Source organism: Camelus ferus, chromosome 24 (assembly GCF_009834535.1).
Source record: "Camelus ferus isolate YT-003-E chromosome 24, BCGSAC_Cfer_1.0, whole genome shotgun sequence".
Classification (NCBI taxonomy): Eukaryota; Metazoa; Chordata; class Mammalia; order Artiodactyla; family Camelidae; genus Camelus; species Camelus ferus.
Genome location: NC_045719.1, coordinates 2,266,160 through 2,290,623, shown reverse-complemented (window position 1 = coordinate 2,290,623; position 24,464 = coordinate 2,266,160). Strand labels below are relative to the sequence as shown.

Sequence of the window (24,464 nt, the reverse complement as noted above, 5' to 3'; positions counted from 1 at the left end):
ACATCAATGATGCAGTTTACCCCCGTAGCCAATCAGCCTTTTCCATTCTTCCTCTTTTTTTCCAGTCAACCAAGGGGAATACAGGCATTTAAGGCTTTTTCTAGCTCAAGACTTTAGCACTAGGTCACCATTTCCAAGGCGAAAGTACCTTGTGGATCGTCTCACCCAGCGGGCTCCAACTTCGTCCGTATGGAATCGTCTTAAAAAGCAAATTCCCAGGGTTGTGGGGAAGAACTGCCGTTCTCAACGGCCTTTATCTACCTGCTGGCGGTGGAAAGAGCGCATCTTCCTAACACACAGGCTGAAGTGAGTGCTGGCCTCACATGCTCGGGCAGCCCTCTCCAGCCACTAGTCCGGGCGTGCGTCCGTCGGTCCTCTCCCCGGCCCGTGACCGTCTGCGCCAGCCCCACGGCGCCCCCTGCCCTTTTCCGCCGCTGGGGGTAGGGCCGGGCGCCCACCGAGCGCGCAGCGTTCAGTGACCAGCGGGACGGGGGTTTTCCCTTGGAGAGCCTCGTTCAGCGGGTCTGAGGCAGGTCCCAGAAGCCTGCATTTTTATTAAACCCTGCCTCCGACGTCCAAGGACGGGGTTCAGGTGTCAGCTGCGCTGGGTAAGGGCTGGGCTCCCCGAGCACTCGGTGCCTCCGTTTTGCATCCCCATAACCGGGCCAAGAACATCTCCCTCCCGGGGTTGCCGTCAGGAGCCGGGGAGCTCGTGCGCGTCACGGTCCCGGCTCCGGGACCAGCGCAGGATAAGGCCACAGAAAGGTGTGCGGGAGCCAGGGGCAGGCGGGAGAAGGCCTGGGAGACCCGGGAGCGGGAGACTGAGGACAGAAAGCGCGCGCGGGGCCAGGAGGGGGCGGGGCCACGGCCGAGGGCGGGGTCGGCTGGGGGCGGGCCGGGGTCGCGCGCTGACAGGAGCGCGGGGAGTGAGAGACGCCTCCTGGCGGGAGCTGGCGGCGGCGGGAGCCGAGGAAGGGCGGGGGAAAGCGGGGGCGCGGGGGCGGTGGCGGCGGGCCTGTCTCTGTCTCTTTAAGGCCCAGGCTCACGGGCGGTGCGCGGAGGACGGCGCGGAGGCGCGGCCTGCCTCCCTCGGCCGACGCGCGGGGAACGAGGGCCCGGCGGCCTGGCGGCGCCGCGGCGCACGGTGAGCGGGGGCGGGCGGGCGAGGCGCCGAACTCGGGGTCTGCAGGCCGCGGCCCGCGGCTCTCGCCCGGGGAGCGGGCCCGCGCGGCCCCGGCCGCCTCGGCGGAGGACGCAGTGGGGCGGCGGGCGCGGGCCCCGGAGCGCGGAGACCCGGCGGGCCTGGGAGGCGGCGGCGGCGGCGCCGTCGGGTCGTTCTCAAGCTGCTGGGTCCCCGCCGCGTTTACCTGAGCGCTGGCTCCGGGAAGGTCGGGGGTGGGACGGGACGGCGGCCGGGCGCGGAAATCCCACGCGGGGGTCGCAGGGAGCAGGCTGATCCGGGCGAGTCCGCTCTCAGGTGCCTCCTCGCGGCGGCCCCGGGAGCTCCGACGCGGGCCGCGCGGGGGTGGGGAGCGGGCGGGGTCACTAACGGGCCCCGGAGCGCGGCTCGCGGGCCTCGGCCACGTCCGGGGCCCTCAGGACCGAGCCACGCCCGGCGCGGAGCCCTTCTGCTCTGCTTTACTGTGCTTCCTAGTAGTTAGAATAAAGGTTTACGGTCACCATAGAGGCCCCGTACGCTCGCCTTTTACCCGTCTTGCGTCAGTGCGCTTTTATTTGATTCCATTTTGGGGGTGTGTTTTAAACCCCAAGAAGTCACAGCTTCTTTCAGAAAGCCTAATGGCCATCCTGGTCGTTGAACACCGTCACAGCCTGTGCTGGTCGTTTTCTCCATTTTCTTTTTGGACCGTCGCATCTCCTGAAATAACTTTGAGAAACAGAATTTAAAGACCTTCACGCTTTAATAAATTAGAGTTCTAAATACAGTTAATAATTTAGTGTTCCTTTTATTAGCTAAATTATTTATGGAACAGCTATCCACTCCTTCCCTTGAGCTCCTTCATTCTGGCTAATTATGGTAACAGACAAAATGAGATAGTAATAAATAACCCCTAGTATAATTTGCATTTAAAAAATTTAATTGTAAGAATTAAAATGTTGTTAAATGTTTTTAAAGTTATGGTAAAATATTAATAGTTTTTATACTGGCTTAAAGCTGAATAATGGGCCTGAAGCTAAAGTTGAACAGTAGCAGCGCAGTATTCAGACTAGGTATTTGCTTTGTATCCTTTCAGGTTACTGATGGTTTGTGTATATATATATATACTCGCTTTAACTTTCACAGTCACCATTTCTGGATAGTCTGGGGAATTTCAGAATCCTGTCTTTGAAGATAGCTAACAAGATATTACTGTATAAAACCGTAGCTTTTTTTTTAATTTTGGCGTGTTTAAGTAATCTTTAATTGAGAATAATCTTTAAAAGATCACTCAAGTCTTTTAACACAAATAATGAGTCTTGGTTTATTTATTTGTTCTTTGTATTTATTACCCTAGCATGCTTGCCATTGAATTAAAGTTTTTTTTTCTTTTTGTTTGTTTAGCTTCCTGGGAGTTACTGATTGTCTTTGAAGAAACATGAAGTCACACTGTGTTGTTACGCTTACTCTTCCCCTCCTGGTGTTCCTGACCTGGGTCCCTGTGTCGCTGAGTTGTAATAAGGCGCTCTGTGCCAGCGATGTGAGCAAATGCCTCATTCAGGTAGGACTGCGTCCTCTCTCACGCATGTTAAAGTGCACCTTAGAGCGGGTACGGAGCACAGACGTGCAGGTGGTGTCTGTGTAACACAGTGTGAAGCTGGAGTATTAGGTCAGGGCCTGAGGTGCTGAACAGGGACCCGCTGGTCTGCATTTTTGCCTCTGTAATTCTCTTGCATACAAGCGAGGTCAGACTCAAGAAATTCTGTACCGAAAATAATATCCAGCTTTATAAACATACCATTATAAGGTGATGAGCACTCCTTTCGGATGAAATTAAAGCATTCCTTGTTTAATGTAGTTCACATAGCAAAGAGGCTCATGTGCTATATTTAGAAAAAAAAATTTTAGCTCATCAAATCATAGACAAACTGCCCTAAATATAATGTCCTAGTGGTCTGTTCTGTGTAACCAGTTTCCTCAGAGAGCAGCTTAATGCAGTAAACACTTAATTCCCGCGGTTTCCGAGGGTGAGCATCTGGGAGCAGCTGAGCCGGGTGGTTCTGGGTCATGGCTTCTCAAGGCTGCAGGCACTGAGAGTCTGCTTCCTCAGGATGGCTGACAGTGATCTCTCTGTCAGTCGTCAAGGCCAGCCTACTGATGTAGCTACCACTCTCATTTCGTTGAAGAGAAAAGTGGCGTTAAGTAATTTGGCCAGGTTCGTATAGCTAGTAAGTGGCTATGGAATGTGGTCTGTGTTTGACCCCGAAGCCCATGGCTTTTCCACCATGCAGACTGGTTATTACTCTCCATATAGTTGCGTTAATTAGTGGTGAACTTCACATCTCTTTTCCACCCTGTTAGACCATCAGCAGGCGTATGTCTTTTGTGTCGGTGTTCATTAGCTTCCCTTCTAGCTCTTGGCTGTTGGCTAAGGAATTCAGTAACTACACATATTAGAATTCTGCATGGAGTGTGACTCACCCACCTCTTGGCTGTAATCCTGACATGAGAGCCATTGTGTTGAGGTGATAATGATTTTTATAGATGAGAGGCATTTTATGTTATTAATAGAATTATAGGAAGCCTGGCCTTTGTGTAAGTGTGGACGCTGCCCTGTCATACTGTTTACCTTCACTTTGCCCAAATATTTGCTTCACTGAATCCAAAACATTTAACTAGCGGAGTTTGTTGGTTGGTTTTAATTTTTTTTTCCTATGGATGTTTTTAAGCATGAAAAGAGAAGAGTGTAAGAAGAGCAGTTGCAATCAGCAGTGCCAGCAGTTACTAACTCAGGGCTGCCCTGGTTTCATCTGTATCCCCTGCACTGTCCACCCCAGCTCTGTTTAGTTTCAAGCAAATCCCTGATACTTTGTTGATCATAATTCTAATGTCTGTCTCTTAAAGATAAAACATAGCTATTAGCAGTTTTAAAATCAGCAGTAATCCATTAATGTCATCTGATTTGATACATGGAAGCTTTGGTACCACAAAAGCACCCTTGCTTCAGCATGTGCTGTTGGAACTCTGTAGTATTCCCGTGAAGTCCAGCTGTGCCCTGTGGTCGGAGGGGAACCTGGGCCACTTCCCATGTTGTTTCAATGTAGCTTCATTATTCATTTATAGAAATACAGTGTCATAATAATTGCTGCATTCATGTTTAGGTAGAAATTCACTTATATCTCAAATTATTTTTTGACTCTCCAAGTCTACAATTTCCGTTATGTCAAATAATTAAAAATTGGATTTTATTTAAAATACCTTACTTGGTAAGGAAGTATTAAAAACAAAAATTTTGGTTACTGTTGCTAAACACTCTGAAAAGTTTTTGTTTTGCTTTTTAATGAAAAACTCCGTAGTTCTTAAAAAAATGCTTCAAAAAGAAGAGTAAAAATCTAAGTATAAAAACTGGAAAAAAGGTGAAGCTTCACCTGTTAAATGGTGGTTCTAGTAAGCTCATTGGAAAGAGTTTTTTTTTTTTTTTTTTTACCATGAACTCACTGGTATTTCTGAAGCCATTTCAGACTTCAGAATCATCAAATCTTTCTGGAATAGTAGAGACAGTGCTTCTGGTGCTTAGTTGGAGGGTATTTGAGGTTAAAAATATTGAGGCCTCGAGTATTGAGGATTTTTCTTGTTCATTTATGGGTAAGTGCTTATTGGATGTTGCAGCAACTTGTGATTGGTTCTACCATCTGCCTAGTTTTGTGAACAGCAGCCGGTCATTTATTTCACACTCTGACCTTGGCTCTGCTTGTATGCCTCTCACCGTGGCTGTGTGACAAACCACCTCAAAGGTCAGTGGCTGGAAACGACACCACGCTTATTCTGAACGTGAATATGCATCCTGAGTGGCACTCGGGGACAGTGCACCTTCACCACACAGCGTTACCGTTAGCAGCGTAGCCTGAAGGCTGGTGCCTGAAATTACCTGACGCAGCGCTGTCCGCTAGAACTTTCTGCGATGATAAAAGTGGTCTACATCTGACCTGTCTGGTGCAGTAGTCTACTGAGCATTTGAACTGTGGCTAGTAGGTCGAGAGACAGATTTTAAAATTCAGTGATTTTAATTCATTTAAACAGCTGCGTGTGACTAGTGGCTACTGTATTGAAGAGTCACAAAGCTGAAGGCTCACTCATCTAACATCTGGGCTGGGAAGATTCTTCATCTCCCGCCTCCCTCCCTCTCAGGGCTCTCTGTGTCTGACCTCTCAGCACGCTGGCTGAAGTCTAGCCAGATTTCTTACCTGTTGGCTCAGGGGCTTGCAGGACCACGTGCCTCATGAAACAGAGCTGGGGAAGCTGTTTTGCCTTTCATGGCCTCTCCATCGAGGCTACGGTGCTACTTCCACTGTAGTTGCAGGCCCGCCTGGATTTAGGTGGAGGGAACACCGACCGCACCCTGACGTAGAAGCGTGAGTGTCACACAGTGAGGGGAGCGTGGGGGTAATGGCGTGGCCGTCTTTGGAAAATACAGCCTGCCACAGCTTCACTGTACAGTGACTTAGTCCGCTGGGTGATCTCCAAGTCTCCCTCTAATTCAAAGTAATTCTAAAGAAAGAAACCAACTATTAGGTGTTAAGTATTTTTACAGTCAGAATAATAAAGCCCTCTTTTAAAAAGTCAGATTGTTAGGATAATCCCTTGGCTAATTCTTCCTCCTCATTTTGTTGCCCAGGGAGAAGCACTTTTAATCTAGTAACTGCTTCTGTTTTTGCTTCAGTTAGTGATTTGCAAGCCATATTGCTAAGTAATACACTACTGCTTCTTCAGTTATCACTTATAGATATTATGTGTCTAAAACTGCCTCTCTGCTCTGTTAGATTAGGAAACTCGCTCAGCATCCTGTCCTCCCCTACCCCAGCCCTGTCATAATCCTTTCATGGTTTTGGTTTCTCTGTCAGTCATCTTCTCAATTTCTGCATTATAGTTAAGCCTTTCTGTTCTGTCCTATGAACTAGAAATACTATCTCTTGATTGCTGATACAAGAGGAGAATATTAGTAGCCCTACTCTTTCCCTTTAAAATTTTATTTGCTTTTTAATTTTTTAAGTAGTAAACAGAGTATAATTAAGTTTTAAGAAGAGCTGTGCGTTTCTTTCGGGATCTGGAAAAGGGAGGGCCCATTGAAACTCAGAACAGTCTTGGAGATCACGTGCCTCTGCCACCGATGGCCATACTTCACATCATAGAGAGCAGAGCGGTCAGTTTCCTTGTACTTGTGAATGCGCCCTCAGAATTTCCTGCCTTCGGAATGCCTTCTGATGGGCTGTATCAGAGTCTGTGGGGATGGGCGTAACCTCTGCTTGTACGCTGTCGAGCTTGACAGCGTGTGTGTTCTGAGTGGTGTCGCAGGGTGATGCTCAAGAACGTGAACTTTGGAACCAGACTGTCTGAATTTGAGTCTACTTCTGCCGTGGACTTGACCTTGGACCGGTTAATCTTTCAGTCCCTCAGTTTCCTTACGTATGAAACGAATGATAACCATGCCTGCTGTGTGCGGTTACCGTGAGGGTTAGGTATGAAGCACTTAGATCAGCTCCTAGCGCATGCGTGCTCTGTCAGCAAGTAACACTAACCTAATTTCTCTGTTGTATAACTGTATTTGAATTTTCCATGTTTTATTTACAGGTATATTCTAAAGTTGACAATAAACAATTTCTGTTGCAATGCTTATGTAAATATTGTTGACTGAATAGTGACATAGGGTACTATGATTACATTTCCTGTCTTGAACAACTGTGTTTTTCTTGAGTTTCTGATTGTCTTTCTTGATCTTGCAGCATCAGTCATTAGCACTTTATGTTGTCTTAAATTCTTAATCTGTTTTCCCCTCAGTAGAGCCTTCAGTCTTGTTTCCAGACCTAACTGACTGCTCGCTGGGTGTGAAGCACGCTGTTACATAGGCGTTTTCCCAGGGTGACTTTCCTCAGTTGGTTCCACTATTTCTTTGATTCCATATCTTGGTCTTTCTTAATTTACTCTCATTTTGTTGTAACATGCCCTGAAGTTTCTTCCCAAAAAGGCTGTGTTGGAAATAAACTCTCTGTATCCTGCATATCTTAAAATTGTATTTATTCGCATCTTACACCTGATTTGGTGGTTTACCTGAGCACAGAATTCTATGTTAAATTCTTTTCACTGGTAACTTGGCAGACGTTTCACAAATGTCTTCGTGCTACTGGATTCCATGATGCTGGTGAGACGTCTCGTGCCTGTGCGTTTCTCGTTGTCTGTAGGTGACGTTGTTAGTTTCTTTCTTCTCTCTGAAAACTGTTGGTTTCATCTCCTTATCCTTGGTGTGGGTCTTTTTGTACAGGCATTGTGATGGGCACCTTGTGAATCTTTTGGGGGCAAAAGGGGGTTTATTTTGAGCTCCAGAATGGAGTATTTCCTTTTATGATTATTTTTATATATAATATCCTCCTCTTTTTTCTGGAACTATAATTAGTAGCCATTCTTATATCATCTTTGGAGAACTGTCTATTCAGAACCAATGCCCATTTTTTAAATTGGCTTATTTGTCTCTTTATTGTTGGGTTATGAGAGTTCTTTATATATTCTGGATACAAGACCCTTGTCAGGTACATGACACACAAGTAATTTCTCGCATTCCATCGGTTGTCTTTTCAGTCTACACATAAACTTCTTTTCTTAAATTTATTCGTAGGTATTTTATTTTTGATGTTGTGATAAATGGAAGTATTTTCTTAATTTTATTTCCAGATTGTCATTGCTTGTATGTAGTGCTGTAGATCTTAAATCTATTTTCACCTTACTCTGAGAAAGTTCCTTGACTTTACCTTTGAACTCTTTCTGCTGAATTTTCAAATTTTAGCAGTAGTTTTTAAGTTTCACCTCTCATTTTCTGCTTGTTAGTTTTTCATATTAACACTTTTACTCGGTTTTAAATCCACTATTTTCTGAGATGTCTCTGAGGATACTTACTGGAAGTTTTATTGATGGAGATGGAGGTGAGTCCCTCCCTCACCACCCCATTCTGTTACCTGGATTTCTCTTCTGAGATTTTTTTCTTTTAATTTCTATCTCTTCCACGTGGGAGGCTTTCCTCAGATGTCTAGTGCTCCTTGTTCGTCCATTATAGTTAAGAATGAGGCAGTAAAGCCATGTTTGTGAGCGGGGCTGGCGGGACTGAGGCACAGACTGGAGGGTGTCACCTGAGGGGCAGGGAAGCCCTTGATGCTTTAAAGTGTTCTCTGCTCTGAGGCTGATCATTTTCCTGAACAGAAGGGCTTGGCTTGGTCATTCTGAATGGCTGGTTTTCTTGCTGTGGTTAAGGTGGGTGGTGGGTTGGTAGCTGCCTCATTCTTGTCTTTGCAGCCTGGCGCTGGGGGATCAGGGGGGTGACTGCTCTGTTAGAAACTTGCACTCTGATGCCCTCTTTTATTCCTGTTCTCTACAGGTGGAGAGCAGATTGGCTGTTGGGTTTCATGTGTCAGGAATTGTTAACTGGGGTCCTTGGACCTCTTAAAGGGGATCCCCAGAATTATATTCAAGTTTGCACATGTACAGTTTTCTGGGAGAGAAGTCCATACCTTTCAGGAGGGTCTCAAAGTGGTCGGTGCCCTTGAAACAGTGAAGAATTGCCAGGCTTTGCTTCCCATCACACATACTGAGTTCTCACAACTCTGCCTCCACATTCAGCAGAATACACGGCACGCTGGCATTTTGGATGACAGTAATAGCTCTTCTCCTTAAACTTACAGGAGAGCATGCACGGAGGTGAAGGTGGGGGACGGGTGCCTGGAGAAGGCAGTGCCGGAGAGGCGTGAAGGGAGTTTGGGTTTCCTTCCTGCTCAGAACATCCATGGTGTAGAAACGATGTACTGTGAGGATAAGTTAGAACATGTTTACGTGGAGCCCTCGGCAACTCATGAAATATCTAAATTTAAAACATTTTCCCTGGAAGCTCGTGGTTGTGTAAATATTTTTTACCAGCGTGGTCGCAAGGCAGCACAGTCATCCCTGCCACTCAGACAAGTTGCTACGTGTAAGGGTGGTCCCTATGTGAATATTTATTTTGTGCTTCTGACAGGAAAGAAACCTAATTTTAAACATCAGGAAAGTAAAATTGTCACCCTGGTGTATTCCTTTGCTCATATAACATGTGGTTTAGCTGTCCTGTTCCAGGGGAAAATGGGAATGTAGGACTTCACTTTTAAGAAGACCTTCACTTGTTTTTTTCTTCTGCTTCTGTGAAAAGAACATTTAAAATTTGGATCAATATTATGCTTACACCCCAGAAATCTCAAGACCCATTTTGTATTAGGAACTGAAAAACCCCTTATTGACTCGTAAGTACTTTTAGCTAATGTTCATGGTCTTGTTCAGGATGATATAAATGTTATGTTTCATGAAAATATTCAAAGTTAGGTTCAGAGATCATTGATGCATTCTTCTAGCACTGCACTGGTTATCTGAATATCTAGTGCTTTTATGTACTAAATCAACAGTCTGCTTTTTTATTCCAGAAGTCAATTTAACTATTAAATAAATCTTAGATTATCTGAGATAAGCTGGGATTTCAAAATAATTTCTCATTAATACTAGTTTTTTTTTAAATTTATTTTGCTTTAAGTTAAAACTATAGTTCAGATAACTTCAGGGCTTTCTTAACCACAGTAAACTAAAAAATTAACTTTTTCTTCCTTTTTCCTTGATCAGTGCTAATTAAATTCCACATTAGTTTCTTGCTGCAGGTAGCATGATTGGTCACTAGCCTAGTGATATTGTGCTGTATAATACACAGTGTTCCCTCTTTCCTCTTACAAACGTTGCCTCATTTTCCGGTAGAGTTTTTCCTCTTCTTTCTACTTCCCTGCTCTTAAAATTGTGGCTCTAACTTACTCTCGTCCTGTTTTGCTTCAGTTAACACCTTATGAAAATCTTTGAGATTAATGTCCAGAAGTAGTGAGTCAGAGCTGATACAGTTTAAGGGAAGAGTAAGTCGTTTCCCTTCAGGTGTCAGCTGTTGAAATAGCTAGAAGAACAGAGGGCTAGAATAGAAGTGTGTAAGTGGGGACTGAAATGTGCTTTCGCTGGCTATTTCACCTGCTGAATTATTATATGAAAACAAAGATGAGGATTTCATTTGGACACTTGGAAGTTTTCAGATACGTGTTTTAATAGGGAGGATAGTAGAATAGCTCCCCATTTGCCCATCGCTCCGTGTCAACAGTGATCAGCGTGTGGCCAGTCCAGTCTCACCCATGCCTACCCTCACTTCACCCCGCGTGGCATATTGTAAAGAAACGCGCTGGTGCGCTTTGACAGGAAGCAGAGTTAAAATCTTGTTCCTAGGTTTCTATGAGAAATGGGTGCCATTTGATGTATTTTAGTAGTACCTGGGTATACGTGAACTTGTATGCTGATTTATGTAGCTAAAAGGATAAATTCTGTTTTCCATGATGTCAGTGTGTTTCACTTAAATTTATTTTGTTTTCAAGGCAAAAGTTTGCCAGTTAGTTAGAATTCATAAAGAATGACATGGTGATAAAATTCAGTTTAGGTATTTCTGTCCCGAGTTTGAAAGTCTGTCTTATGTCCTCCTTAAAGAGCATGAATGTATCAAAACAGATTCGTTGTAACTAACATAATTATAGTTTTGTTTATTCTTTTGAATAAAGGCTGATTGAGGATGTGTTGTTTCATATATTTGTTTTTAAACAGCCATTTGACCTAAGTAAGGGTTGTGAAAGCAGTGTCAGCGCAGTAATGCCTTGCTGGTTGTGGATTCTCACACAGTGTTCATTTCCATAGTTACCTGTATTCTTACATTCCTGGGGTTTTAGGTCAAGATATTATAAATACTTACAGTTTGTTTCATTTAATGTTTAAGGGCCTCAGTTTGTGTTTTTGAGTGTCTTATCTTTTTTCTTGTACAAAGTTAAAGTGGATCTTAAGAAGTCCTTCTACCTAAATATTTAAATATTTATTTGCCATTAAAAATTTTTTTGTATTCAGAGGGAATCCACAAAATACCTAGAAGTAAAAAAAGGAAAGCACATCATTTATAGTCCTATTTTCCAAACACAGACTGCTCGTACTATTTGACACAGTCCTGTCTAGATTTTTATTCTATGTTTAGGTGTTAAAAGTCACCTAAACATAGAATAAAAGTTGTATGTTATTTATTTTTCACTAGCATTGTTTTGTTTCTTTGCTTTAAAAAAAGTATTTTTGTTAGTTTAGAGAAGTTTAGTTTTAGCTTGAAAATAGAAAAGAGAAATATATTTTCATAATTAGAAGAACTATCTCTGCATTACTTTCTTTAATACCAGTTTACATTTATAGAAAGCTTTGTATTTTTCAGTTCAGGTTTGTTGAAATAATAGATTTATGGACCACGGTGTACCGTACTGGTCTTTCAAAGATGAGATAAGGTAGTCCCTGATCTCCCAAAGCGTTTTTGGGGTCAGATTTATTGAGGTATAATTCACATACAATACCTTTCACTCTTTTTAGGTGTACAGTTCGGTGGTTTTTAACAAACACATGCCTGTGTAACTACCACCACGTTCAAGACAGGGAACATTCTCTTCACGCTGGGAAGTGCCTTCCTGCCCCAGGGTAGTCAGGGGCAGCCTTCTCCCCAGCCTGCCTCCTCTCCACCACTGCCTGATCTTTGTCTCTGTAATTTCACCCTTTGCAGAATGTCTTACAGCAGAATCGTACAGGGTCTGGCTGGCTTCTTCCAGTGAGGGTAAGGCTTCTGAGCCTGACCCGCCTGGTGGTGTGTGTCGGGAGTGGCTGAGCAGCGTTCTGTTGTGTGCGTGTGCCACGTTGCTTCCTCTCTTCACCAGCTGATGGACACGGCTTGCTTCCAGATTTTGATGATTATGAATGAAATTATTTACTTTCGTGTGTAGGTCTTTGTGTGGGGGGATGTTTTCATTTCTTCTGAGTGAATAACCAGGAGTGGGATTGCTGGGCCACCAAGCGTCCGAAAAGCTGAGGCCTGGTGTGACGTGCCGCAGTTCATGGGCTTAGACTTGATTCCACATCCTTTAAATCCAAGTCACCTGCTGGCTGCTAGGCTGTATATTGTTTTCAGTGATGGTATTTCCCTGTTTTAACAACAGTGCTGACAAAGATCTCCCAGATTTTGGCAACAGTTAAAGAATGGAAATATTTATCAGTAACTAAAAATCAGAATACAAATACAATTTTTCCTCAAGATGTTAGTTTCTGTCTCTGGCCTGGAAGTTTGAAAGTTTGTAAAATTTATTTTGACTCTTACAATCTAGGCTTAGTCTTAGATGAATAATAGCTCCCCCCCCCGATTTATTTTGTGTAGAGAAGTAAGATCGCACCAGGACCATAGTCATATAGAGAATAAGATTTTTGATTAAAGTTGACTGAAAATTATATAAAATCTATCTTCTGGTGTAAAAAAATTTGAAAATCTGTTATATTCAAGATTTTCACTAATACAAATATAGTAAAATACATTTTAAATGATAAGACTCTTCCCACAAGTTTTCATCCTGCCAGGTTTTCATTTCCTACAAGCTTTCTAAGCAGATTGTCAAGGTATCCCTGAGCACTCGTGCTGGTCAACGCAGGACAGCCCGAGTGTACACGTTTCTGTTTTCCATTTAGTGTGGTTTTAATTTTTCCCGTCATAGATTTGCTGAGCGGTGTGACGACCACGCTGTAAGAACGTCTAGCGTGGTCTTCGCCCGGGAGCAGGTGTCTGGGTCTGTGTTCCTCTGGCTCTAACCCACAGAAGCGGTGGGGGCAGGAACAGCCTTGAGTCAGAAGACCTGACGCTGGAGCCCAGCTGAGTGACCGCTGACGCGTCGCGGACCCGCTCCTTCCAGCCTGTCCTCTGTACCAGGAGCAACTCCCGCACTATTCCCTGAGACTTGCAGACTAGGGAGGCAGATGACACGGCCATTAACTGGCTGAAGCGAAGGAAGAATTAAGGATTAAATTCCGACTCACTGGTTTGGCAGCTCGTAGCCCGTGATACTTACTTTACCTTTGCAAACAGTGGTTAGACTTGGGCCGTAGCACTTGTGGTTATGTTGAGGCGCTGAGAGTGAAAAGACATCATGATGCCTTTGGTGAACAGCCTGAAAGAGTAGCTCTGTTTAAGTATAGTAATAACTATGATTATTGAAATGCTACCCTAATAAGAAATCAGCTTTATATTCCTCATTTCGGTGTTTCAAAAGCAGGAATGTCTATCCAAAACTGGGGTCAAATCTCAAGCACTTACTAACTGAGTGTGTATGAACTTCATAACCTTATATGAAGATGAATATAAACAATGCCTTGATAAAGGCTTTATGAGCTTCAAGATAATGCATATAAAACACTTACCATGGTGCCTGTTAGTATTAAATAAAACCCGCTTAGGACGTCTCGGGGAGGTGGCGGCAGGGAGTCAGCGGAGACCCTGGGTCGATCTTTCTTTTGCGCTCTGCGAGCTTTGTGTTTGGCTGTGACCACACGCTCATCCGACTGAGCAGTCCTCAAGGTGAGTCGTGGGGAGGCTGGTGCAATGAATAGCCTGTCCACACCGGAATCCCATGCCTCAGCACAACCCTTTCAGATAAGAAGGGAGGCTTTGAAGTAATAGTAAAATGGAAGGTGGTGATGGTGACGAAGAATAGAAACACGGACGAGGTGTGAGGGAGTTGAAGAACTGAAAACCTGCTTCTGAATTTTGGCGCACAGGATGTTCTGTTACGCAGCTGTTAAGTTATGTTGGCAGATGTTCACAACGGGGCAATGCTTGCTTTTTAAGTCAGGAGGGCATGCGGTCATTCTGTTAGGAATGCGCAGGAACATACCGAGTGGGCGGGGTTGGGGTGTTTTCTCCTTTTACTCCAGTCGATGTTCTTCAAAGTCTTTTATAATTAAAAGAAAACCTTTAAAAAATCTAAAGCATCCCTTTTATCTTGACTGTAGTGTCTTTAGCAAAGCTATTCTAGTTATAGAAGATTCATTTTATCCTTATAACTAAAACAACTAAAGTAAAGGTTTCTTTTTAAGTGTCTTGAAGAAAAGATTCTACTTAATTTAAATGGAGTGATTTTTTATGTTCTTCTGTGATCCTTGATTCTTCACAATTACATTTTTTTCTGTTGCATTTTCTGTACTTGAGTTCAAATCACCTTGAAATGTTTTTTTATATTTAGAAACAATCATCCCAACCACAGGATGCTTGCTGTCAAAAAAATTAAAGTATACATTTCCGAATGTGTTTATGACCAAACATTATTCAGTAGTGTGATTCTGAAAGACATATAAAGGGAATAGAAAAGAATGGATTGCTTGGTGAGCTACACATGGTTGTTATAATTTATAATTATTTACACATAGAAATTCATTGTTTCCTAGAAACAAAGCAAATCCTTTCCACACAGTTTTGTTCGCTAGATTTGCAATGAAGTTTTTGAGATCCTAAATGCCATCTCTTAACTTTGCCTGTGTATTGTTTTTCTCCTGGAAAGTAAGAAGTTTAACGTGTAATGCTGACGGAAAGGTTGGTTTGAGGATCTCATTTGCATTATTTTCCAGTGTCCTGGAAAGAATGCTAGCATGAATTTTGAAGAATGCAAGTAATTTGATACATTTTGAGACTTAATTACTCTAAAATTTCATAGTTTATGAGATCAAATTTGTTTGATTGAGACAAAAATTCTTCCATCTATTCTGTAGTAGTAAGATGAAAAGAAAATATTAGGTAGCATATTATTCGTTGGCATTCAACCAGTTTTAGCAGTAGTTTTTACCAATAAAGTCTTTGCCCTGGATTTTTGTCTAATAGTATAGTAATAAAGCCCGTCTTTAAGTCGCTTCTCCCTGTCTCTGCTGCCTGCAGCTGCTCGCTTTGTATTCCATCAGTAAATTAAAAATCATTAATTTTTGTTACTGAGTGCACTCTTCTGTCACACTGCCATGTGAAGGTTCAGCTCAGGCATCTGTTAAGAGGGTGTGAAATATATTTAATCTTGAGGGCTGGATGATCCAGGCAACTTCAAGCAACTTTTAATAGCCTTGGTGTTAACCTTCCATTAGTCAGCAGTAACGTGATGTCATCATCCGCCCTTTCATTCCAGTTTAAAGCACTGCACAAAGACCTGACAGTAAAAGGCATAATAAACACTTTAAAGATGGAAGCCATTAAACTGACATGCATTTATTTAGCATAATATACAGTAATTTATTTAACAAGCTACCATTTGAAAGGTGTGTTAGGAAAAAGGAGAGACATATTCTTTGACTAAATGTGTTACTTTCCTAATTTGTTTCTCCTGAGCTACGTGGATAATGTAAATATACACAACCAGGATAGCAAAAGGATATTTTCTGTGGGTAATGTAATTAAAATTTGCTTCTGTGGGTCGGCAGTTTGGGCCTGTATCCTCTGGGTGGGTTTTCTGGGCTCATTCCTGCATCTATTGTCAGCTGCTGGTTGGCTGGAGGCTGGCTGAGCTGGTATGGCTTCAGATGGACCAACTTGTCTCTGTGGCCTTCTCCTAGGCTTCACATGACAGCTGGCCAAAGTTCTAGGAGAAAGAGTGGAAACTAGACCTCTTGAAGCCCAGACTCAGAACTGACACAAAATCACTTCCACCGAATTCTGTTAATCAAAGCAAGTTTCAAGATCACTTCTATTCAAGGGGTCTGGAAATAGACCCTACTCTTGATCAGAGGAGCTGCAAAGTGACATTGCAAAGAGGGTGACATGTGGAGGGGAGTATTTGCCACCTTCTTTATAAATAGGCTGCCACACCAAGACACTGTTCTAATGTACTATAGATCAATAAGAAGAGTTTTTAAAAGGTGCTTTATTCACATTTTACATATTGAGAAACCACAGCTCCCACACTACAAGTTGGTTGGCTGTGAATTGAGATTAATTTGGACAGTGAATATAAAAGCTGGAAAGTAGGTTTTGTTCTTGTGCTGGGTTATTTTTTGAGGTAGTAGAGGGGTCAAGTTATGGGTTATAAAGTAAATGTTTAAAATAAGAGAAAAGAATCCAAAATACATTCCCTGAAAGTGTCCAAAAGAAAATATAAATTTTTTTGACATTGTTGATATTTATGTTTCTGCAAATAGTCAGTGATGAATTGAAAATTGTGCCAAGAGTAAATTACTATGAATGCAAATATTATGGAGGGTTTTACTGCAAAAATGTAACAATTTTGAATACAGTTATTTGGAATTTTAAGTTTGAACTTCTGTCTCATTTCTAGGAGCTCTGCCAGTGCCGACCTGGAGAAGGAAATTGTTCCTGCTGTAAGGAGTGTATGCTGTGTCTTGGGACCCTTTGGGATGAGTGCTGTGATTGCGTCGGTAAGTTGACGTATGATAAAGTTTTCTAATATTTCTTATCACGGAATCCTTGACTTTAAAAAGACTGTAAAGAACATAAATGTGTTTATCTGTGTCTAAGATAGAGTAGGTGTATAGATTACATTTGCTTGTACTGAATACTGTTTACATATGTATATATATTTTTTATTTCTATAGAAAAGTTCTGGGAGGAAATTAAAAGTGCTTATTCTTGGGAAGTAGGAGTGGAGGAACACACAGAGGGCTTTGCTCCTTATATTTAAGGAGTGCTGCTGATTGTTTTCCTTTTCCAGTTTTATTAAGTAGAATCACTAGTGTGCCTGTGCAAATACATTATATCACATGTAAATACGTGTGTACAATACGCTGTGCACAGTTTTTTCAGTTTGCATGTGTGTGCTGATCATTGTTTCTAAGAACAGATTAATGTGGTAATCCAATCATAAGGGACTCATAAAAAAGTTCCTGTTTTATTCACAGGGTGGTAATCCCAGTACTGTCATTTATTTTAGTGTTAAAGTCATCAGTTTGGCCAGTGGGAGCCCCTTCGGGTTGCTCCTGTGTCTTTTCAACATGTCCTCTCGCTCACTGATCACTTCCTTCCTTTCTGGTACAGATAAGTGTTCTGGGGTCATTTTGTGCTTTCCCTGTCCCAGCCCTGGAGTCAGTCTTTTCTCCGAGGAGCTCTGTTCCTCTTAGCCAAGGATAGGCATTTGGAAAACAAAGCCTGGGCACTCGGTGTGCTTGATGCTGCTACAGTGTCACCAACTCCAAGTCCTCTCAGCGAAAAAGCTAGGAAGGTATCTGTGTAATGTTAGAAGGCACCTGGTTTTATATGTGTCTATATATTTTTTATTGAAGTGTAGTCAGTTTACAATGTTGTGTCGATTTCTGGTGTACGTCATGTTTGAGAAGGCACCTGATTTTAATGTGTTGGGGCTTGGGTTGCAGGCCAGCCCCTAACAACATCTCATGACATTTAAGTTGTGAGAAAAACCTTGATTCTCTTTGCCCCTCCCCCGCAGGTATGTGTAATCCTCGAAATTACAGTGACACACCTCCGACTTCAAAGAGCACCGTGGAGGAGCTTCACGAGCCGATCCCTTCTCTCTTCCGGGCGCTCACAGAAGGAGACACTCAGCTGAACTGGAACATCGTCTCCTTCCCTGTTGCAGAAGAACTTTCACATCATGAGAATCTGGTTTCCTTTTTAGAAACTGTGAACCAGCCACACCATCAAAATGTGTCTGTTCCCAGCAATAATGTCCACGCACCTTATTCTAGTGACAAAGGTAACTGCGGCAGCTGACTTCTCCTCCCTTGCCCCCTTGCTTTCTGCATGGCCTGTGAAGCGTGCATTAGCGTTACCTTTTAGAGCAGTGTCTGTGGTCTTAGGGAAGTTCTAGACTTTCATGCCCCCAGCGCCTGAGTAGACGAGGAGTTGTCCCAGTGCCCTCAGACTCTTGGCAACAGAGGCTGTGTTGGAAAATAGATAACCAGGTTCTAATTCTGATATTTATTTGCATTAGGCTTTGATGATTCTTTTCATGAGGTAGCAACAGGGCTGCTCACCTAGCGCAGAGTTGCTTGCCGTCAGGTAACGTTCAGAGTGTCAGAGGAGGTCAGGCTTCTGTGACAGCGTTGCTACCACCAGTGATGCCAGGCCAGCAGGTACTCCTCAGTGGGCACGTTGGGGTTACAGACTCCTGATTTCGGGTAGTAGACTCGCCCCAGCCAGCTCTCTGAAGGTGAGTCCTGTGGTCAGAAGGGAGCCTCCGTGGAGAGTGGCGGGTGCTTCATGCTTCTCCGAGTCGCACTAAGGAACACTTATTAGTGAGGGCAGGTCACACCTTAACTCTGGAATGTGAAAGGCATGTAACTTTTGTAAGGTCTCTGATGTTTCCAAATGAAAGGCCCCGCACAATTTTACTCTGGAAGGATAAGGCAGCTGTGAAAATTGCAGTTACTTCCTAACATATGAGGTGAACTACGCATAAACTGTATAATTTGTACTCTTTTTTATTTGGCTTTTTTGTCGTGCTCCCCATTACAGTCCTGTCTATCTAAAATAGTATGAGCTTTGGCCATAAGTAGTAAAAAGCAAACAGCTTTTGTTAATAAAGAGTAAGAATTCTTAATTCCTCTTAGGCTAAAGTACTTTATAAGACAAATTCTAGATCTTGGAAAACATCAGAAATGTATGGAATGTGTCTTGCTACCATTTTCCCATTATTAACATGTAAATAATCATCATATTAAATAATTGATGAATTTTTCTCAAAGATTATTCATAGTCATGAATTAATAAGCAGGAAGCTAATTCCTGAAAACACCAGCTAGGGCATTTTCTAACAGCTAATGCTGAATTGTGCTAGCATTGTTAACCACATTGTGTCATTTGAATTACTTAAGGTTATTTTATTTTGTTGTATTCTCAGTATAGCTTTAGAACAGTATTTTTCAAACTTCTTTTAGCTGGAGAATTCCTTCCTCATAGGAATCTTATCAGAAATGAACTGTTAATAGTATTCAGCGAGGTATTAAAGCATTTCCTGCTTTTCCTACTTCCTGTGCTGAAGTCTTCATCTTTTATTTTTCAGAACACATGTGTACAGTGGTTTACTTTGACGACTGCATGTCCATACATCAGTGTAAAATATCCTGCGAGTCCATGGGGGCCTCCAAGTACCGCTGGTTCCACAACGCCTGCTGTGAGTGCGTTGGCCCGGAGTGCATCGACTACGGCAGTAAAACCGTCAAGTGTATGAACTGCATGTTTTAACGAAGGAAAGAAATGAGAACCAAAACGATGTCATCAGAGGTATGAAAAGCTGCTCAGTGATGTCTCCTGCTTGCATCCAAATGCCCGCAGGTTGAGAAGATGTAAAGAATCCAGACTGAGTTACTTTTAAAGTATGACGGATGCAGGATTGTGCTACATGACGATCGTGACTGCTCTCACTGATATTTCTGCCTGCTGCTGGCGGTCAGCCCTTTCTTCTAAAAGCACGCACAGCGTTGGTCACGGGACAAGTGAGTGCGCAGAGAGTGCCTTGAGGGTGTGGGGTTTCTAACCCCGAAGCCTGCTGTCCCTTCCTTGTTGCACTCCAGAAGCCTCTGGGTTTGGAGGTTTAGAGCATGTTAACAGAGTTACTGCTTCGGCACGTTGTCCTGCTCCAAGGGCACTGCGTTTTTGCCGTCTTTTGCCATTCTTCACTATGCCTGGTATTGTTTATCTGTAATATGAGTAGGGTAGCTATTCAGGTATATCCCCATGAGAACGCACAAAAAGTCACCACGAAAAGCTTGATGTCAAACCTCTTTATGTTGGTTTTAGAAAGTAAACACTTTCTGTATTTTACAATTTAACTCTTACCTGGTGGAATTCATCCTGTACTACACATACTGACAGCTTTGGGGAGAGTTTCTCCTCGTCCTCCACCCCTGTCCAAAGTGCTGATCAAGGTAGTAATGAAGCGTCTTTACCAAGAATTTCAGGGCACACCTGTGAGACGTGTGAAGTTCGCTAGCCAGGGGCAGATAGGTAGGATGACTTAGGTACCAGCTGGAAGAGCACCAGGAATGGGAAACATTGCCAGACAGGGCTCCACACACAGCACCGGGGAAACAGTGCCCCCATCACGGAAGTGGTGGAGCTGTGCTCGTGGACGGTGAGGGTGAGTCCACTCAGCCTCAGCGCACGGTGGTCGGAGGGGCAGAGCAGCGAGCTACGGGTCTGAACAGGGAGGGCCGAAAATGCCGGGGGTCCTAGCGGAAACAAACTTAGAACTATGTACGTTAATTATTTTGTTATTTTACAGTCTTTATGTTTATAATATCTAGATCAGATACTCTTGTTAAACAAGTATAATCACATAGTAAGAGGTTAAGATTATGAATCCAAAAAAGATTTCTGTTCAAGATCATGTTCACTCTAAATATACTACCGGACATCTCGTCAGCTTTTAATGCTGTTTCAATGGCAGTAAGATAAGATACTGTGTGCCCTTCATAGTAATAAATCCTGATCTTCAAGCATGGACCTAAAACGTAAATGTTTATATGCAGAGACTCTTAACTTTACAAAATTACTGATTTCTCAAATAGTGCATATTTGAATTACAAGTAACTTTTTAGGAACACCTCTTTGTATATGTAAATACTTCAGCATATACAGACAGATAATGCTCTTAGACACTTTGTAATCATTATCTGAACAGTAGTTACAAGATCGTGTGTAATATTATGATTAACTGTCATAAAGTGTAAAGACTTGATACCTTTTCTCTCTCAGATAACTCTAATGAACACTCAAGGTACTTTATTTAGCCTTTTAGAAAGTTGAAATTTAGCTCATGGATATATTTTTTTTTATGGGAAAACATTGGGATATCCTTTTCTTACTTTTACCTAGAAGGCCTCTGTTTATGAGTGCCTGGAAGACAAATTAGCTCCCTTTCTTCATTATTGCCTATAAAGCTGAGGATTTTCTAGAACTTAAGAGAAAGTTTTAAAGGAGTCTGCAGCCAGCTGCTTCATTTCCACTTTGCTGTTTTCCAGAGTCATTCATACCTATGAGTGGAGGAATGCTTTTATGTTTATTGACAACACGCTTAATGTTTCCATAAATATGTTAACAAACCTTCTTTTAGCTGCATTTATCATCTGTTTTAGGTCTTCATTATTAAATTTGAAAATGTAATATCTCTTATTGGGAGAATAATTACGTTTTCACTGATTTTTTTTTTTAACCTGTTTCTCCCAATAGAAATTAGCCCTAAATGTACTGGTAAGTTTTGTATTCAAATTTTACTTAATTTTTATGGCTTATGAAGGGGTTAAAAGAAAGAGTTCACCTAAAAGATTCCATTTCCAGTTCTATAATATATTTTAGGTTTTGAATCACAATATTTTTCCAAATTAAAAGTATAACATTTGGGAAACTGATAGCCCCGCTACAGTGTAGTCCTGTTACCATTCTAAGCAAAATCCACTTCTGTATTAAAGCTGTGCTTTAAAAAAAAAATTACGTAAAAAATTAGGTGGTTATCTTTTTTATAACTAGATCAAAAGATACTAAATCTTAAATCAGTATGTATTATAATAAGCCGTATACAAAGGGTTCTTTCCTCTAGTAGGACATGTTCTTGCTTGGTGGTTTTTCGTCCCCCAACCCCATAACATCTAATTATTACTGAAACTGTACTTGGTGGCACCAAATCAATTGATGATTCAGACACAGCAAGTCTTTGTTTACATAGATGCTATAAAACAGAGACCTTCATTTAGAAATAGGATTTCTAAAGTGTCAGAAAACAAAACAGATAAAATACTAGAATATTTGAACAATTATTTATAAGTCAAAGTAGCATCAAAACAGAGAAAAGAAACTAAGACGTCTGAAAAATGAGGTAAATATAAATAAGCCACATATTTAAAGTTTGTTATTATGAAAGCTTCTTTGAAGAGTTTTAGAATCTCTTATGCATTCCCAAGAGTTTTATGTTTGTTTTATTTTACACGCTCCTACAACATACAAAATTATGTATTTTTTCTTTGGTTGTCCCTATAAACAAAAAAATATTTTAATAAAAAATCAAGATGAGAGCGTCATGTTTTTTGTTAATTTCAAGCATAGGAAAACGAAGTAAGTTTGCCATTTCTGTCTGGTGAAGTTATAGTTGAAGGTGTCAGCCAAGTGTGTCCCCTTCTCTCTGGAAGTCCCTGCACACTCTGTTGAAACACGGAGTCTTTAACAGTCTGCCTTCTCGTGTGCTTTATTCCAATATGGGGAGGCTTTGGGATGAAATACTTACATTCTCCTTGCCCTGTGGTGCCCAACCAGCCTCCCAGGAACCTCCTGATGGTTGGAAGGAGTTACCGACAGATGAAGGTAGGAAGATGGCTGCCAGCTCTCCCGCAGCAAGCTCACAGGCTGCTGTTGGAATTGAGACCCGTAGGCTGTACGCTCTTCGTGAAATCAGTGTTATTTCACAGAATCTGTGTTTTGACTGCTTAGTGGAGAGGGGGGTGGGGAGGAGTCAAGAGGACAGGTCGCAGCCGGAGGGACTTCGGGGATGGTGGACCTGAGGTGCTGAATTGGTTTCAAGAAAGAGAGTACATTTGGTTAGGCGAGCTGTTCTGTGGCTGACGGCGTCTGATGGCAGGCAGTGGTGTGGAGCTGAGAGGCAGTCGTCCGGGGCTGGGAGGGAATACCTCTCAGCTCGAGGAATCAGCAGGGACCGGACGGCGGGCAGGCTGGTGCTGGTGTGCCACCCCCTCCACACGCCGTGCATCTTAGGTTCACGAAGCCCGTGGGTGTTAGTCCTTTGAGGTGTTTCCTAGCCAGTGAAAAATAAATTCACTTTACGTCCTTTTCTTTCGAAGCCTGTGCTGGAAGGATGGAGTCAGCAACAAGTCCAAGGTCTGACTTCTGAGATGAAAATTCTCAGTGCAGAGCAGAGAGGAAGGCGATCTCTGCCCTCCTCCGCGGTCCGCGACTCCCAGAACAAAGCCTGGAAAGTGCACTTGATGGAGGGCGGCCACTGAAGTTAGACACGGGAGCCACTGCGGTATCTCTACGGCAAAGGGATTCTGTTTCCTGCTCTCCTCACTCCTGCTTCACGCTGAAGCCAGAGTAAGCCTCCTAAAATTGCTGCCCGACCTCCGGCCCAGTCCCGGGCAAGTAGCAAGGCCTTTGTGCTCCTTTGTCTCTGAGGGTTGAGTCCCTCAGAAGAAGCAGGAGCCAGGCAGACAGCCTGCTTTGGTTTTCTGGACTTCCTCACCTGCCCCTGGGGGTTCAGCTGGGGGCAGGGGAAAGAAGAGAAGGCCTCTGGGCCTGCAGTTCCTTCCTTCTAGTGGTTTCCACTCATGAGCGTTAACAGCGCAGCCCTCACCCAGGGCCCCCCCCCACCATCTCTACGGCTCAGTGAGGCCCAGGACGGTGACAGAAACTCTTGGACAGACGATGGATGAGATGGGGCTCAGAGTCAGGCTTGACTTGACTTAAAGAAAGTAAGGAGACAAGACACCTGGGTTTATGGCATCTTTGCTCCCAGCCTCTCACTGGCAGCCTCGCTACTCACAGCCCCTCTCCTCTCCACTCTGGATGCCGGCCGACCCTCACTCCAGGCCTCCCCGCGCCCCGGGGTGACAGGACTTGTTGCCTCTGCTGCTTCTGTTCTTTGTGCCCGTTTGGATTCCTGTTCTCACTCAGGTCTCAGCTCAAATACCACCCCCACCACCCCTTCTGCAGCAGCAGCCCCTGGCGGGCCCCCGTCCCCTTATTCTGTGTCATTTTTAATAGCCCCCCCCAACCGGCAAAATGTCCGTCTATTACAAAGGATGCTTAGGGGTACAAGTCAACTGCCAGGTAGAGATCACAGGGCAAGGGCCAGAGGTCTGGAGCGCAAGGGCTTCTCCCCAGTAGAGTTTGGGGAGCACCAGGCTCCTGGCACCCAGGTGCCTTCTTGTTCTCAACTTGGAAGCCCTCTGAACCCTGTCCTTTGGGGGTTTAATGGAGTCTTTACCACATAAGCATGGTTGCTTAAATCACTGACCACTGATAATGGAATCCAATCTCTAGCCCCTCTCCTCTCTCTAGAGGTTGTGGGGTGGGGCTGAAAGTTTCAGCACAAGGTTGAAAATCTAATCACAATGTTGGTTCCCCTGGCAAATAGGCCCCATCCTCAGGTGCCCTCCAAAAGTCATCCTATTATCATAAACTGGTTGAAAGGGGCCTTTTTGTTTGTTTTCATATTCTTTTTCACCATAAGTTACTGCAAGACATCAAATATAGTTCCCTGTGCTCTACAATATGAACTTGTTTATCCGTTTTATATTTATCAGTTAGTACCTGCAAATCTCTAACTTCCAATTTATCCTCTCCTACCCACCTCCCCCCTGGTAACCACAAGTTTGTTCTCTATGTCTGAGAGTCTGTTTCTGTTTTGCAAGTAAGTTTGTTTTTCTTTTT

General features: G+C 43.2%; 1 protein-coding gene across 2 annotated transcripts; it reads left to right on the top strand.

The window, feature by feature from the left end:
* Nucleotides 1–1,004: 1,004 nt before the first annotated feature.
* On the top strand, nt 1,005–22,096 carry TWSG1 (twisted gastrulation BMP signaling modulator 1). Of its 2 annotated transcripts, none has more exons than XM_032467457.1 (5): nt 1,005–1,144; nt 2,561–2,717; nt 16,390–16,489; nt 17,515–17,781; nt 19,090–22,096. In XM_032467457.1, exons 2-5 carry the CDS (start codon nt 2,595–2,597, stop codon nt 19,269–19,271), a joined length of 672 nt encoding a protein of 223 aa, XP_032323348.1. In that variant the 5' UTR covers nt 1,005–1,144; nt 2,561–2,594; the 3' UTR covers nt 19,272–22,096. The 2 variants fall into 2 exon arrangements, with proteins under 2 accessions (XP_032323348.1, XP_032323349.1); XM_032467458.1 differs by lacking the exon at nt 1,005–1,144 and adding an exon at nt 1,349–1,477.
* Nucleotides 22,097–24,464: the final 2,368 nt, after the last annotated feature.

Coding starts and splice junctions, on each gene's coding strand:
- TWSG1 (XM_032467457.1), top strand. CDS start 2,595: ATGAAGTCACACTGTGTTGTTACGCTTACTCTTCCCCTCCTGGTGTTC. Junction 16,490..17,514: donor TGAGTGCTGTGATTGCGTCG/GTAAGTTGACGT, acceptor CCTCCCCCGCAG/GTATGTGTAATCCTCGAAAT. Junction 17,782..19,089: donor ACCTTATTCTAGTGACAAAG/GTAACTGCGGCA, acceptor TTTATTTTTCAG/AACACATGTGTACAGTGGTT.